The 16,573-nt window shown below is 42.3% G+C and overlaps 1 protein-coding gene across 5 annotated transcripts in view; it reads right to left on the bottom strand.

Annotated features, from left to right (window-relative positions):
• SMAD3 (SMAD family member 3) overlaps nucleotides 1-16,573 on the bottom strand; it is a 75,494-nt gene that overhangs the window by 13,537 nt on the left and 45,384 nt on the right. For 4 of the 5 annotated variants that reach the window (XM_026074766.1, XM_026074805.1, XM_026074784.1 and 1 more), the window contains exons 2-5: nucleotides 6,461-6,654; nucleotides 5,446-5,580; nucleotides 4,678-4,752; nucleotides 2,773-2,823 (exon numbers count right to left, since the gene is read on the bottom strand). In XM_026074766.1, coding sequence (XP_025930551.1) covers nucleotides 2,773-2,823; nucleotides 4,678-4,752; nucleotides 5,446-5,580; nucleotides 6,461-6,654 — 455 coding nt within the window. The remainder of the gene's footprint in view (nucleotides 1-2,772; nucleotides 2,824-4,677; nucleotides 4,753-5,445; nucleotides 5,581-6,460; nucleotides 6,655-16,573) is intronic. The other variant, XM_026074774.1, reaches the window with a different exon arrangement.

Genomic DNA, 16,573 nt, shown 5'->3' with positions numbered 1-16,573 from the left:
CCATGGGATATAAGTCCAAAGTTCAGCTTACACAAAGTAAACTGTCTTAAAAGCGCCAGGTAGTTATGTTTAAACAAGCTGAGGGTTGCAATCCTGTGACATTATTTTCTTAATGGCACAACTGCAAAAAACCTGCATTCCACTGCTGAGAGCTTGCTAAAAGTTTTCCGGATTGTGGAGTGTTGTGTTTTTAAAATTTCTGTTCAATTTTCTTAACAAAACATACCAAAAAAGCCTGATAAGACCTCTGCAGATGAAAGTACAGCCCTGGACACTGAAGTGGTCTGTTTATCTATAGAAGTAACTGGCCCAGCATAAGCAGCAGCACTGCAGGCCAGCAGCCACGAACAGGTCTTCCCTCTAACTGGAGGGGGAACCTGCACAGCAGAGAAAAAGTTCTTCTCTCACAGCCTACGCAACCCCTTTCTGGCCTTCGGAGACTGTCGGACTGGAAGACTGATGAGCTGCTTGTGTTTTCAACTATGCGGCTATAAGCAGCTCCTTACTTTGGCTATGCTGCGCACACAGCACAGATGACAAATTTTTCATTGGACAGCTGTTAGAGTTGTTCATATATGTGACATTTCATTTAGTTTACAGGTTCCTTACGTGCAAAAATTTACAATAAAATGTTTAAAAGAGAGGTTCTCACTTTGTGGAAGTTCTTACCTAAGGGCAATAAATATGTGGTTTGTAAAACTTGAAAGGTATCCTTTAATGCTGATAAGTAAAAATATTTTTCTGATGCCTGCTCCCTAGACTACAAAGAGATTCCTTGTGGTTAACAAGTTTCGCCTGATCCTCTTTAGTATTTGTCACTGTACAGCACATCAGACATCTTACAGACCCATCAGCCGAGCAGCATGTGTTAATAGCCAGTGTCCTTGTTGGAGTGGTATGCATTGGGGCCTCTTTCCTAGAAACTCTTTTTTTCCTTACTTAAGGCAGATACCACAGACAACTTGCCAGGTTGGTTTTGTTGCATGTAACTGGCTTTATTTTTAGGTTGACACAAAGTGCTAGAAATTCTCAAATCCCAAGCAGCACACTTGAGCATAATGGATTCAAAAAAAGAAGAAGAAAAGAAATCCCCTTCAACGGCTCCAAGATATCTATGAGTCAGCCAATGACTGACAAATTTTGGAGCAATGTCAAAGTACCCTCTGACAGGGCTAAAAGCATATGTAAGCTCTATGGCTCTTCAAGAGTAATCTCAAGTGGCCTGTGTCTGCTGGCTTAATGAACGTTTAGAGAACTGATCCTGCAGTTAGCCAGAGCTATGAGTGTTTTTTTTATGATTGGCTGTTGAGAGCAATTTCAAACAGGGTGAGAGCAAAAAACCGGTGAAGTTCAGGCCTTTCTTGTCCATAGGCACGAAAATAAAGGGCAGAGCTATTTGAAAAGATAACAGAGGTTCAGAGACAGCCACAAAACCTATAATAGTATCTCAAAGGCAAGTGCCCTTTTCAACAGCTACTACTACTTTGGCTTCCCTCTTATTTACTGTCTACAGCTTATGTGGTACAGCCACGATGTCAGAGGGTTAGTGCAACAGTTAGGCCTGACTACGTTCCTGGTGCCCAGGATAGAGTTAGGTAGGGGAAGAGAACTCAGTATTGCACCATAGCTTGAATTGGATTGAAGAAAACTGTCTGGTCAGACGGAGAAATCCCACAGTGCATCCATGGTCTGTGTCTCACCTACCGTATGGCTTCAGGCTCCCTGGAGCGTAAGACCACGCGTGCACCTCGCAAACACCTCTGAGGCTCTGATAAGTGATCGCCTGTGACATCTGCCTCTCTCCACACGCTAGCATTTCTGCCCTCTCTTACCTAACTCTCTCCATTTATTTGGACTCTCTGACCACACAGCACCCAACTAGCCTCCTCCACCTTGCTCTGCTCAGTCCATGCTCAGTTTCTTGCTATAGTAACTTCTAAACACGGGCAATCAGCCGTTCCAGCGGGCTAGGGCACTGGGCTATCCCGATGCAGTCTAGGGCAAGTCACTTGGGCAGACTTACTCCATGGTCTGACCCCAACCCAGCACCCACGGTTTTGTTAGGACTCCTCAGCCACCTCCACACAAATGCTCAAGGCCATGCCTAGCTGCGCTTTGTAACAGCACTACTTGCTCTGCTGGGGATGCAGGTCAGCTCCCGAGCTAGGTTCACCTCAGGGTGCAATGCATTTGCTGCCCTTCAGCCAAGCGGACAGTTGCCTCAGCAGATTAAGCAYTTCAGGCAAATCTATTTTTCTGAACCTTAGCTCCCCATCCACAATACAGAGATAGCAGCATTTGCCCTATATGGATGTGACACCAAGTTAATAAACATAAAAAACTATAAGGTACTCTGGTATATCATAATAGAGACCAATAAGCACTACAAATTTTAAAGTAACTTTCTAGATCACAGAATTTAATTTCAAACATATGTCCTTAAAAAAAACCAAAAAAACAAAAAAACAAGAACAGAAGACCTCCAGCAAAACTTGAAAACTCATCTAATCAAACCAGTGCATTTCTGTTGCAATCCTTCACTCATTCTTTCTGGTATTTGTCTGCCACCATTTCTTTTTTTTATTTAACTCTGTGATGTAAGCTCAGACTTATTTCATATAGAATTACTATGAGCCACAGGGATTAGCAGAAAGAAGCATCAACTGGGGTCACAACCTCATCAAAAGTGCACAACYTCAAGAAATAACATCATCATTAAAATGTCACTATCTTGACTGTAATTGCACTCAGTTCTCAGGATCACATGCTTACCGAGATTATTGTGTGCTGGAGACATAGGATTTGGTGATAAGTTTGGAGAACCTGAAAACCAAGACATTATAATTGTTAGTATGGTAACTGCACAATGAAAAATACACACAATCATCAGTGCTGCCCAGGCTTGTTGGAAGGGTATCCCGTTTTCTCAGCTAAACCTCATTTTGTGAAACCAGCAGCTTCTTTGATGTTGATTACTATTTACATGAGCTTACAATCACTGTTACTTACTATATCAACTTGCTAAGTCTGCAATACTGCTGAACATCTTCATAACGCAGCCACGTAGTCTTAACCCACCAAATTTCAAAACTAGGCATGCAGATGTCTGTTTTACTTTCACATGCAGTTACCAAAACTACAAGTTCTATGATGACAGTTACACCCAAACCCAGTTAGCTGGACATTTAAGAGCTCAATTTTGCATTGCCAGGCACAAAACACACTCACGCATAACAGTGCAAAACAAGTTTAACACGCTACTGCTTGGTGTCAGGACAACGGAATATTGGCTCAAGCTATGCAGGTTTGAGCAAACAATTGTCAGAATTTTTTCCCCAGTCATTTCAGTTTGGCCCACATATTTTGTGCGTATATTTACAGCATCTGCACCCAGAAGTCCAGAGCAAGTTTCACAGTCTCTGGATACCACACGTATGCAGAAAGGTGGCAGAGACCATCTTTCTTTCTTCCTGCACTGAGTTCAGCTGGCGTCTTTAAAATTTGTTTTTCTATAAAGTGGGAAGTCCATGACATCTGAAGGAATGTAAGAAAGGCAGAGGGAATACATGTAGGATTTGAACATAAATTGGGTATTTATAGCATTGTCTAGGCCAATCCCATTCCAGTACTCTTTCCCCAAAAGCCCTATATACATTCCAAATGCTAACCACATTACCAATAATTGTATGCACTAAAATGGATTGTGTCAATAGGCTTATGTTTGATGTAGACAAACAAACCCACACTGCCTTCTTCCATCTGTACCACTGCGGTGAAAGACTGTAAATCAGTCATCCCTCTTTTAGAATCGCACATACGCTCTACGGCTAAAGACATGCACAGAAACCAAGACATTTGTGTGCAGTATTTGCATTAATTAGGTTCTGCATGTCTGCATTTATTTAAGTGATATGTATTTACATATCCCTCTTGTAAAGCATCAACCCTACTAACAAGAAACGTGTTTTTGCTTTTCAAGCAAAAGTTCTAGAAATTAAGAGTTGGATTCAGCAATTCCTACTCAGAAGCAGTGACACCATTCAGATCAACAGGAGGTCTTAATAGACAGTTACTCCCAGAAAGATCAGACCTGCATGTTTAATTTTAAAGTGTCAACACAGCTTAGCATGAACACTGAGACTGGTGCCTCTAAATCTAATATAAAACAACTTGTTTTCTTGGCAGCGAGTGAGAACCTCTGCTTTTAACGTTCACTGGGATATACCCACTAACTGATAAAGCCCCTTAAAACCAATCTGCTAGTGGTCATTTCAAATATACTTAAACTGTCCATTTCAAAAGTAAACCACCAAATGATCAGAAAAATGCCTCTGTAGAATGTGCAAACTACATACACAATTTTCATATACATACAGATGGATGGTCACAATACAAGGCAAACTATCATCCTTAGATGAATCTCTACTGTTTCAGGCTGCTGCTTAGTAGTATCTAATGATGGATGTTGGGGAGAACAGGATCATGGTGTACCTTTCACCAGCAGCTATAAAGCATGCAGTGCTATGTTCTACATGAGATGTCTGACTGCATTTGCACTCCTACAGGGATAAAATACCTCAAATCACCATCTGACCTTCAGTGCTCCAAAGAAAAAACTTTAAAAGTCTCTCTGATATGACCTAGAAAACTGCACTGAATGACAAAAAGATGACTTACCTGCATCCATGCTGGGGTTCATCTGGTGGTCACTTGTTTCTCCATCCTCACTCAAATAGCCTGGAGGAGGTGTCTCTAGAACCATAAAGAGTCAAACTGTCACTGCAACTATCTGCAAAGTCTGGATCGTAGACACTAGAAATATTTAGTTTGTTATTCACAGTAAACCAAAAAAATTGCATTAATTTTCTCCCTCAAGCTGCTGACAGTAGGAGCTGGCACAATCGGGATGATGGGCATATCATATCTGTGAATAACAGAGGAGGGGGGAAAAAGATCTCGGAATTTTCAGGCTGATAAAATTTTATGCCATGTAGGCAGTTTTCTGTCCAGATTCTTTTCCTTCTCTGGTGTGCAGCTGCATAGCTTGCCCATGCAAATAAGGTGTAAACTGCTTGTAAAAGAGATACATAACTGCAAGAGCTCAATTTCAATGGAAATTTACACAGTTGTACTCAAATTCCAATGACTGAATTTCATTCAAATCTAAACTTGTTACGGGAACATTTGGTTTTAGAATTCACAGTAAATTCTGGGTATGTACTACTGAGGGGAAGAGGTGAATTTAAAGCAAACAAAACAAAACTATAAACAGCACTGCTGTGTGTCTACATTTACAGCTTTTATCTATTTTGGTATGGGTTCCCACTCCTTAGCTTCATAGCAATGATGGAGACAAAGACTTTCCACTTCTGCTGCTTGGCATACATGCACACAATTCACTGTGCAGTATGTCCCTTTTCCCTCCATTTGCTGGATGGAAGATACCTGGAATGTAGTTGATCTGTGGCTCGATACCTGCTGGGAAGTTAGTGTTCTCTGGAATAGAATGACTATAATCGTCTAACGGCGGGAACTCAGCTGGAATCTCCGTGTGCCGAGGCACCAGCACCGGAGGTAACACTGCACAAATGGAAAGGAAAAAAAACACAGAGAACAGCAACATTAACATCTTTAAAATAAAATGACGGAAACGCTAGGAAATGAAGAGAAACCAGTTTAGAGTAACACCCTTAATACATGCAAGAGCAAAGTCCTTAATCAAGGGACACAATTTGATATTTTCTTCTGAAATAACAACAGCAGCTAAAGATGCTATTCTTAACATATCTCAGCTGGGGATGGGGGTATTTGCTTATCTGAACACACCTAGTCTGTGTGTTTGCATCTTCTAGGCCAAATTAACAGATCTGTTTTGAAAACCATTTAAGAGAAGTTATACCAGGAGATTCAAAAGGAAGAAACATCCCATTAAATGTAACTGCAAGTTAGGTCTAGCATGAACATCCAGACTGGTTCTGCAGATTTGTACTGGCATACAGCAGAACTATCTGCAGGTACAGATGAAAGTCTCTTTCAGAGGCAGGAGGACAACTTCAGAACAGGAAGCTCAAATGCGCTGGGAGCTATTCGCAGAAATACTTCAACTTAACAGTAAGTTTAGCATTAATTTAATATCAACAATTAGGGAGACCTAGAACACTGCCAAAGTCTGTACTTTTATCTGCTATGTATGTGAGTTTGTTTGTATGCACACAACGCCACATTAGGAACCTGGCAATAACACAACCTCGGATCTTATTGATTTTTCAATGGTATTTCCCCCCACAGTGCAGATTCATAAGTTATTCTGCTGCATATAGTAAGAGACTGTCATCAATAATAGATTCGCTTTGGTTTTAAAACCCCAATCCTGCTGCTTTATTCCATTCTGAAACCCACTCATAAACTCCTTATGCTGGCACCGAGCAGCCAATGTGTCCACGCATCGGGTCTGCAGTACCTGGGGTTTCCACTCTTTGGTAATGATAGGGATTCACACAGACTTCATCCTTCTTCATGTTAAAGGCATACTCGCACATCTCCATGGCACGCAGCTCATGGTGGCTATGAAGGTCTGGCCACCGCCACAGGCGGCAGTAGATCACATGGGGAAGACCTTTTCGGTGAGATACTTGCAGCCGGCCATCTAACGATCTGCATTCAGGAGACAAAGATGATAATAATAATGCAGGTTGGCATTAATATGCACGCAGTAGTGACCACATCCCATCACACGCTACACAGAACAACCTAATGTGAAGACGGCAGGCTCCAGTGGGAGGCTCAAAGCACCGGCTGCCCAGCCAAAAGGCTGCTAGTCAACAAGACCCTCCGATGCAACGTGACAGCAAGCAGGCATTCAGGTCCGAGCTGTCAGGCCAGGAAGCAAGTCTTTGAAAACTGAAAAATGTTTATTTTATAAGCAGCCTTGGTGTGGGTATATTAATTTTCTGAAAAGAGGTTAATTTGGAGGCAGTAGGAAAGCTACACCAAGTCCGAATGCATCAATTCATCTGTATTTGGGAAGCATCTATATGTGCACTGATGAGGATGCCACTCGCACGGCTCAAAACATTTTCTGCAGTGTGTGTAAAGGGATTACATCTAAACCCATGTGCTAATAAAACAGGACTTTTAAAATACAAAAAGATGTTAACTTCTATTTTGATATAATCATCCCAAACCCATGTAGGGACCCTTTCTTTAAATAGTGTTCAAAAAAGTTAAAAACAAGCAAATTTTCCAGTTTCGTTTTCCATATTGCAGTTTGAAACCAAAAAAGACTTTTTCAGCATTGCTTGCTTTTGGTTTTACATCTGTTCTAGCCCGCGTCTCCTCCAACCTATAAAAACAAAAACTCATTTTGTACCGAATCCTGTCTTGCCTCAGAATAGCCTGTTCCTAGCAGACCCTCCTGGGAAGCAAGACAAATGGTTCAAACCCTCTCCAGCAGAGAACAGAATCGGAGCAGGGCCTCTTCCATYCTCACTGAGGGCTCCAGTTCCTGAGTTACTGAAGGAGAACTGCCCCCAAGCAATTTCTTCAAAGTCTACCCCTTTGCTTCCCTTGCTTTTCTTAATGACTGAAATGAAACATTTCAGGGGTCTGGTGAAATGAAATATATATATTTTTTAATTTGTCAAAGAAAAGAAAAAAAGAAAACTCAAATTTTGCTCAGAATTATTTTCCTTGGTTCTTTGTGTTGGCAGCCAATCTAGAAAAACCAAACCAAACCAAACCATGCAAGCAATTATTCAAATATTCCTAGCGCTAGTCTTGGAGGCCCTAAGAGACTTTTCCCAAAAGCTGCTCTGGCAGAGCTTGGCAACCTGCACACCTCTTGCAAACACTGTTACAACAAAGAGGACGGCAAAGGCAACCGATACAAGCCATTACTGACAAGCACTTGATTTAGGGGAGCAGGAAAACAGCCCCATGTCAAATAACTGTACAYGTAAAGCATATAAGGAATTTCTGCCATCACCAAGGGACCTGTTGGTACAGGTTACAAAAAACATCTAAAAGCTGCAAGCGTATTACAGCCCTGAAATATGCGTGACACCCACAGTTATTATTTATAGTATGCACGTATTTCTTTATATTTTGCCTCTGTTATTTATGGGTCACACATTCTCTACATGCAAAAACAGAGCTCTGGTGCATCCCACACTTCAGACTTTTCTGCAAAGGGGTGAGCAAACAGTTGAGTATCTGGCATGTTTTCAAGGGTGTTCCCATGCCAAGCTCCTTCTTGGGACAATAAAGCAGGAACCAGGCTTGAAAGACTCGCAAGGAGGACACAAGCRCCTGAAGTTGTTCTTCTGCAGTAGGCGGGAGCCTTGGTAGTGACTTTGATGGAGCCGAGACAGGACTTATCTGACTCCTATACTTGTCAGTGTGGACAAACCTAAAAAATATATACCAAAAGTATGAAATAATTTTCATACTGAGGCTTATTTACTAAACTTAACAAAAAGAGGCTAGGCCTGAATATTTAAACAAGGAACAAAACAAGACTGCTTTTCTGTTCCCCTTTCAAACATCTTTGCCCACTTTGAAGGACATACTGCATCTAGGTGAGGGAACAGGAGAAAAGAGACGATTCAGAGAGATTATTCCAAGCATCCATTTATCTTGGTGGGAAACTATGTCTCTTCCTTCATCTCCGKCAAACGCGGCTGCGCATGTAAAGCATCCCCACTCTGCTTTGTGGGATTAAACAGCGAAGGCGGTGAAGAACTCTTCTTTTCGGTGTTGATGCTCAGCGTTGATCGCTCGAGTGGGCGATCCAGACTCTCACTGCCAGAGAGTGTTCTAGGGCACCTTTCACAACTAGCACATACCCCGGGTTTGCAGGATAAGAATGAGAAAATATTGTGATCCACAGACCTGTTTTACTAAGGGAAACATGATGAGCTGTAGTTATCACCGCCTGTGAGTGTGAGAGCATGTAGGCTACGAAGCCACGCAAGACAAGAAAGTAAAAACAAAGCCAGAACACAGCGAGATTGCCGAGCTGATACCAGTTAGCAACGGTTTGAAGCAAAGAACTGAAATCAGCAATGATTCAGAAAAATTAAGTACTGATATGACAAGACAGAAAAACCCTCCGAGAAGCAGCAGAGAGGAGGAAGACAGCAGCTCGGCAGCGTCGAGGACGAGACCTTTGAGGGCAACAGCGAGCCCGACGCTTCCCACCCGGCTGAGGACCCTTGGCCAGCAGCCCGCCTGGGCGCGGGTGGGCACTGGAGAGCACCCTGGTGCCYGCCGGCACGGTCGCCCCGCCACCGCTGTGGGCATTAGCAATAAAGATAACGACTGCACGCTCATAACCCGCAGGTATGATACGTCTCGGAAGACCCCACATTTGGCAAAAGATGCCCAAGAAGTCAGCCAAAGGCTTGAGGGTTTTGGTGACATGATCAAGAGGTATCCAGGGAAGGGTTACTCCATAGCTAGGGCCAGCTATAATCAGAGATTAAAAAAAAAATACTGACTGAGAAAAGAGAGACCAAGACTCCAAAAATACCGTCACGTAATTTAATTGCATGAAGCCTAAGGCACAGTCAGGACACCGTCACAGCAGCCATAAGAAACAAAAAATACCTTAGGCTGACCACCTTCAGGACTGATCCATAGGTTTACGTTGCTATAAGCCATTTACTAGAGATGGGAAAGTTTAACACAAGAAATTGCTACTCCAAACTGTCCAGACTATTGCTGCTCAAAGAACAAGGGACAAGAATGACTTTTAATAGCAAAAACAGAGAAGGGGAAAAAAGAATGACAAAACCACTGAAATAAATATTTTTAACAACCCACTGCGACTGCCTGAAAAAGAGTGAGAAGTAAGCAGGAGAACATTACATTGCATAACAGGAATTTGACTTCTAGGCCTTATTATGGTTGTGTTTTTTAAACCCTGATTTAATTTGTAAGATCCTGAATCAGGAAAGGGGAAAAAAAAAAAAAAAAACCTACTTAAGAAAAATGAGCCCTTGCTACTCATTTTTTTCACTGAGCATCTTTGCAGCTATCTTTCTTCCAGACAGTTATTCAACCTCTTCCTTCCCCTCATTCTCTTTCTTTAAAAGTAAAAGAAAAGTTGAAGTCGGTTGAATGCAATAGTACAAATTATGCAGAGGGATAAGCAATAAGATACCAGAGGGATTCTTGTCAGCGTTGGAAATCTTAAAATGTACTCGGTCAGAAATTCATTTCCACTACGTTCTCTCTCCTTGCTGTTCACACATACACACTCCTGTTTGCAAAGCCCATCAGTTTTATATCCTGCCTTTAACCTTCCACGAGAGCAAACGCCTCAGCGCTCTTTAAAAACAAACAACGCCCCAAACCCCCCAAACCTAAGTACTCACCTGCACGGTAAACAACAGCATGCGCAAAAAAGGGCAAAGGAAAAGAGAAAAATGATCAGGAAGAGAAAAACTTTTAAGTTATGCATTTCCAAGAGGTTTTTTTATTAAAAAACACGAGCAGAAGCTGTTTTTTAAATCCATGACAAATAACTTGCCAGTGTGCTCTAAAATGCTCTATTACTAAGAATTATGGCCACAGGCTGTGATTTTCTGTTAAGCACAAAACATGATAAGTAGTTCCTTACTGGCCTTGCATCTGGTCTACACCAGGAAAGTAAGCATTTATTCACGTAGCAAAATCTGGCTTTTGTGTGCAGAAAACTGAAATATCCACAGGGCTTCACTGAAAAGTTGGATAAAATCTCAACTTTCCCTGAATACTGGCCAAATGAACAACACTGAATAAAAAAAAGACCCATGCAGCACATTAGTAATTCAAAAGCTGATCCATTGCCATCCCTTTCCCCTCAATTTGCTGAGCATCACTAAATTTTCCAATTTCTGGTACAGTTTTGACAGTGCTATCATTCTAGAAATAGGAGCGACTGAGTCCAACCGAAGCTTGCAAGGCATGTTATCACAGTCATAGAGGAACCTAATCATTAATATTTCTACTTTAGCACTTAAATATATAGACGATCAAAAGAATTAACAAACACCTCTTTAATCTGCAACACATCTCTATGGAGAGGGTAAGTTTTTACTATACTCAAAGCAATGAAGTTAAACGACTCTCCCAAAGCAAAACAAAAAATTGAGTCAGAGCCAACACTAGGAAAAAGGAGTTCATTACCCCCTTAATGCTATCAAAGACCACAGCTATTTTGTGCTGGCAAGTCTCTCTTTCATCTGCACTGTTTATCCTTCCCACCGTGGCTCTCCTTTGGATTTAGGAGAAACATCTCCTCTGCGCTTGTAGACGGTGGCTAACTTTGGACGTCTCTAACCGTCTCGGCGAGTCGCTAACAGCGGCAGAAGCAGCGCAGCCAAGGCACGAGGAGGAAGCAACGGGCAAAGCGTGGGAACCCGTGCCCAGGCATCGATACCCTTTGGGTGGACCGCTGCAYGTGTACTTACAGGTAAGCACAGGATCGCAGCCAGTGGGTGGCACAGCTCCATGCAGCTGCTGGCCATGAAGTCTTGAACAGAGACTGCTACAATCTACAGGCTGCAGCATCGGGCACAGATTTTAAAGGTACAGGGCAAATCCCGTTTCTTCTGATGCTGCATTATTCTTCTCCTCAAGTCTCATGTGTTCGGGGTTTGCAAAGTGGCTGACAATACAGAAATTATCAATATGTCTTGTGTGTGCTTCTTACTGCCTATTTACATCTCAGTCTTTACTACAGTTTTGCAGACTTCCCCTTCCCCCACTGAAAAGCTGCAGAAATACAGCACAGAGAGTTGATGTCAGGATCAGATTATGACAGCATGAGTCATTTATTAAGATTCCAGTAATGCTAAGCTCTTTAGCAGGTGCCTTGAGACCATATTTTTCAGAGTCTAATTTCAGATTCAGACATAAGTACATTTTATTGGTTTACCATAAACTGTCTGTCCATTGTTGCTTCTTTAAAGTCTCCCTCTACTTGCCCTGCACTCTGCAGCGCTCTGCTCCRAGCCGTGCCCACTCCGACTCCATGCTGGCCTCCACCTAACAGCTTATTTTCATCTAGATTTCTTTAAAGCTATGGATGGATCTTGTTTTGCTGTGTAATATCATGCTATAACTACTTTTTCCTCTGTACTTTTCACTAATCTCTCTGTTGTGCACTCCATCTGCTTATGCCACAGCTATTGGATATTGCGGACCGGCTATCAAATGCAGCTCCTTTTATTCTGTTTTTAGCCGTTTTCTTATTATATGCCCCTACATCTCTCTTCCACCTCCTCCTTTTTTTGCTAGCCCGTAGCACAGATGGCCCAACTGTGCCTTTCCTTCACTCCTCCTTACCCCCAGGAATGCCATAATACATCTTAATGGTTAATTAAGGCTTAACTTATCATGAACTCAGTTCTGAACTCCCTAATATACATCCCGATATTTCTGCCGTCTTCACTTGTCCAGTTGCACTTGGACGTGCAGAGCGGATGGCAGTTCTCAAAAAAGACGCATACTTCTACTACTGCATTTTAAAAGGAAGGAAATGAATTCCCAAGAAACACACAGAACTGAAGACACACCATTTCTAATAACTGCAGCAGAAATCACACAGTTAAAACAGGACCGTGTGCTGCTGATGGTACCCCTCCACCTTCCCATCTGGGGAAACCCACTGCTGTCAGCAAAGCAAGCTAACAAAAAAACCTATCCATCCTGGCTATTATTCCAAGAGGTAAATAGAGCAAGCTTCATTTTGGTAAGAATGTGGTAATTTACTACTAATAATTTGTCATGAACAGAAATTGAAGAATAAGGGATGGAAGTGGAATCCAAGGCAAAAAATGTTTCTGAAGGTATCATTTCCAAGCCTTTTTCCATCTTTTGTGGAGCAAATGTGACTTCCAGCATGGCTTTTATAACCCCTCTAAACTTTAAATCCATTTTTTCTAAGCAGCACTGGTCCTTTTATTTATTTCAGCTCAGTTTATTTGCCCAAATCTGTGTCAGACTCATCTAAATTTATTTGCGCTGGAGTCTTAAGGGGCCTGGGGGAGGAAGAAACAGACACAGTAAGAAGCTCAGCCTCTCCAAAGGAGCGTGCCTTTTTGGAAAGCCATTTATCATACGAGCTCGTCATTACTTCCCAGAATCCTGCGTCTAACTGCAATCACGAAATCCAGAAAGCAGCACACTCATCCAAGCCGAACTAGCAGCTTCCTCTCTTGGAGGAGATTCCAGGCATACTGATGGGTCTATGTATTTGTATGTGAAGAGGAGTTTCATAAGGAGAAAATGGATGGATGGAAATGCCAAAGAGATTCAGAGTATCTTCCACAATACACAGCGCATTCAAAACAGAAGTATTTCAAGAAAGACTGAATAACTGGGGCACATGGTTCTCCTATCAATCAGTCAAAAAAAAAAAATGCTGTAGAAGTCAGTTACTCTGTTAGCTTTCACGATGCTTATACTGATTTACATTTAATACCTAGCCTCAAAAATGCATCTTCTTGATACTCTAAGGAAAAAATCTTCATAGTTTCACTGAAATCAGGAGAGCTTTGAAAATTAACACCAGCTGTGGATATAGCCCAAAGAAAACCAGAGCAAGAGAACCAAGGAATGAATATGCTTCCTAAATGCTGAGGGAGGACAGAAACCAAGGCATTGCACAGAGTTTAGATGGAAGTCTCACGGCAAGAATTTTTACCCCAAATATATTGGCTGCTAACACCAGCAAGAATGATTATCATCATCAGTGTTGAAAAATGACAGTTTTAAGACTTTGGACTCTCCCTCACAACATATACAATTGCCAGTGCCTTCAACAGAAACTTCATATAAATACCAAGAGTCGGAACTGACTTCTCACATAAATGTTTGTGCATTCTATCAAGTTGGGATATGGCCAACACTTCTTATGGAAACATTTCTGGTGGTCCTGAGCAAAGAACGTGTTTACTTTATAGCAGATATAACTAAAAATATGCTGTGCTGCAGCCTCCAATTATCTTGTTTGGAATAGTTTGAGGCTACTTGAGGTTCATTGCTGTTATTTTCTTTATTATATAGTGAAAACGTTGCTGCTTTTCCTGTAATTTGAAAAGCAGCTATTTCAAGGTTTGACATCTGTGTGTACCTCCCCCGCCTGGATAACAAGATCGAGGGTGAAATTTTCCAGAATGCCCATCTCCCATTTGCAAAAGCAGCTCAGGTTCTTAAGACATAGATGGATGATTTCTTTTAAGGTCTTCCATTAATTTCACTTGCTCTACRTTATACTGCTGCTTCAACAGCAACTGCAGTATGTAATTATTTGCACAACCAGCACTCATTAACAGCACACCACAAATAAGGGGACTCGGTCCCACGAACGTCCATACTTCCACTGAGCCCCTCCGAATCCCTCCCCAGCGACRTCCTTCGGGATCTGCCCAAACGCAGAGTTACACGTGTGCTCAGAGAGCTCCCGGTGAGGACCTGCCCTTTATTAAAGCTGAACAACTTTAAACAAAATGCAGCTTGCTTACAAAAGCTTTAGCCTGGGTTACTTAGTCTTCAGTGTCTCCCATTCTCCCCGTTCTCCCAAATAATTAAGCACCTCTCTTTTCCAACCGAGCTTTCCCAGCCTCCGACCCACTCTGGCATCCCGCAAGTTGTTAATGAATCAGTTTGCTATGAATCATTTCCCATGTGTAGACTGCGTGTTTCATCACAGGGTAGGTTCTCACAGACTTTCCTCTCCGGTCTCATAAAGCCGATGACAAAGAGCTGCCTCCGCTACGAAAACAAGCCGCGCAGTTTCCACCAGGCGCGAACGAAGGTGCGCGCAGCGCGAGCGCGAGGCTGGGCAGCGAGGTGAAAAGGGTAGTGGAAGAGGGCTGTGTTAATTTTACAACTCTGACTTCCTTAATTATGAGTCACCGGCAAGGCAGGAGAAATCCAGCTTAAAATGTAAACCTAGAAAAGTGTGATGTCTTAGGGGAACGCTGCAGATTTAAGATGGAACGCCTCATTAAAAGCCCACAGAAGTTAATATTTTACGGTTTCTTATGTCTGTAATTACTAGTGAAATCGGAGATGCAGCCTCTGCAAGAGTTCCTGCGTGTTTGGGGGGGGAACGACTTTGTAAACTTCTCCCTCTCATAATCAGGTTTTACAGCACGTCTGAGGAGGGTGGGGGAAGAGAGGAGGGGGTGTTAGGGACTCTCGGTTGCTAGTTTTACTTCGAGGGCCTCTGTTTCTGTACGAGCGGAGAGGGTTATTTGTACCAGATCAGGGGAGAACGCTTCAGCTGAAACACTTTTTTCCACCAAAAACTCTTAACAGCAAAAAAAAGGAAGCTGTGTATGTAGCCTACCTGAAAGCTTCCTTTCTTCTAGTAAATCTGCAGATCAGCTAAAAGGGGTTTTTCGTGCTCCCTGCAGCCTAACAGCACAGCAGACCTGACACTCACATGCAGCAAGGGCAAGTGGCTCCTGCAGCCATCCGCTCCRGCCAGGATAATTACCCTGCTCATGGAAGCCCAATTCTGCTTTCCTAAATTACAGATTACATCAAAAATACTTACTTTTTCCCCTCAAAAATACTTTGAGGGGGGAAAAAAAAAAAGGAGAGAGAAAAAAGCTCAGTATTTTCCCCCTGCTGCAAAGCATAAGGAATTCCCTTGCACAACAAAATCAGATCTTTGCATATCATTCCTTTCTCTAGTCCGGGATGAAGCATTTTCTTGATGGGATACTGAGATCTGCAGCACTCCCTGTTTGACGAAAAGCAGCACACAGATGTCTTCCTTCTGTCCTTCACCGTCCCCTGCCCTAAACTGCACCAGCTCTGCCCTGGTGCTACGGCTGGGTGCAGGGATGCACGATTTCAATGCCTAACTCTGACTAATGCAGGATGTGTGGGAGAGCAGCGCAGGGGCATGAATAACAGCTCTATAAAACACATATCAGTATCACGCTAGAGTCATTCTTATCATCCAAACAGGATCTCAAGCATGTGCGTGCACAGCACCTTTCCTGTCAAGGCTTTATCGTTGCTATTGCTTGCATGGAAATCCAGCTGGTATCACATGAAAAGGAGCAGGAAAAAGCAAGTAGCCAGAAAAGCTCAAATCAACATAAACAAACATCTTATTTTCATGTAAATGTCAGTAGTAATAAAAACTTGAGGTAAGAAGTGATTAAAGAACAGCCCAGAAAAAAAACAACACCAAAACAAGTTACCCTTCAACCACCACAGGAGACAGAACTGTTCCTAAATAAGATGTTTTTCAAAAGTTTTCCATGAGGCGTCCATAAAGATCAGCTGAAAATGTCAACTGCATCAAAAGTCACATTTAAGTAACAGAGAGACATTTTCAGTAGCTTTCCTGTCGTCATCTGCCCCTTCCCTCTCTTCAAACTAAAAAGAATATGAAATAACCAAAGTCCTGGGAACCTCACTGGGCAAATGCTGAAACCCGAATCCTAACCCAGATCTAGAGCTTGCCAAGGAGAGGAAGAACAAGGAAGGAAGCAGACTTGCAGGTAAATATTAGTTTGTACTTGAAAAAGCCAAAGCACATTTTAAAGCCACTTTCGATTTCCGT

This window comes from Apteryx rowi, unplaced genomic scaffold (assembly GCF_003343035.1).
Source record: "Apteryx rowi isolate R43461 unplaced genomic scaffold, aptRow1 scaffold_11, whole genome shotgun sequence".
Classification (NCBI taxonomy): domain Eukaryota; kingdom Metazoa; phylum Chordata; class Aves; order Apterygiformes; family Apterygidae; genus Apteryx; species Apteryx rowi.
The sequence above is the reverse complement of the archived record's forward strand: the minus strand, read 5'-3'. Positions and strand labels throughout refer to the sequence as shown.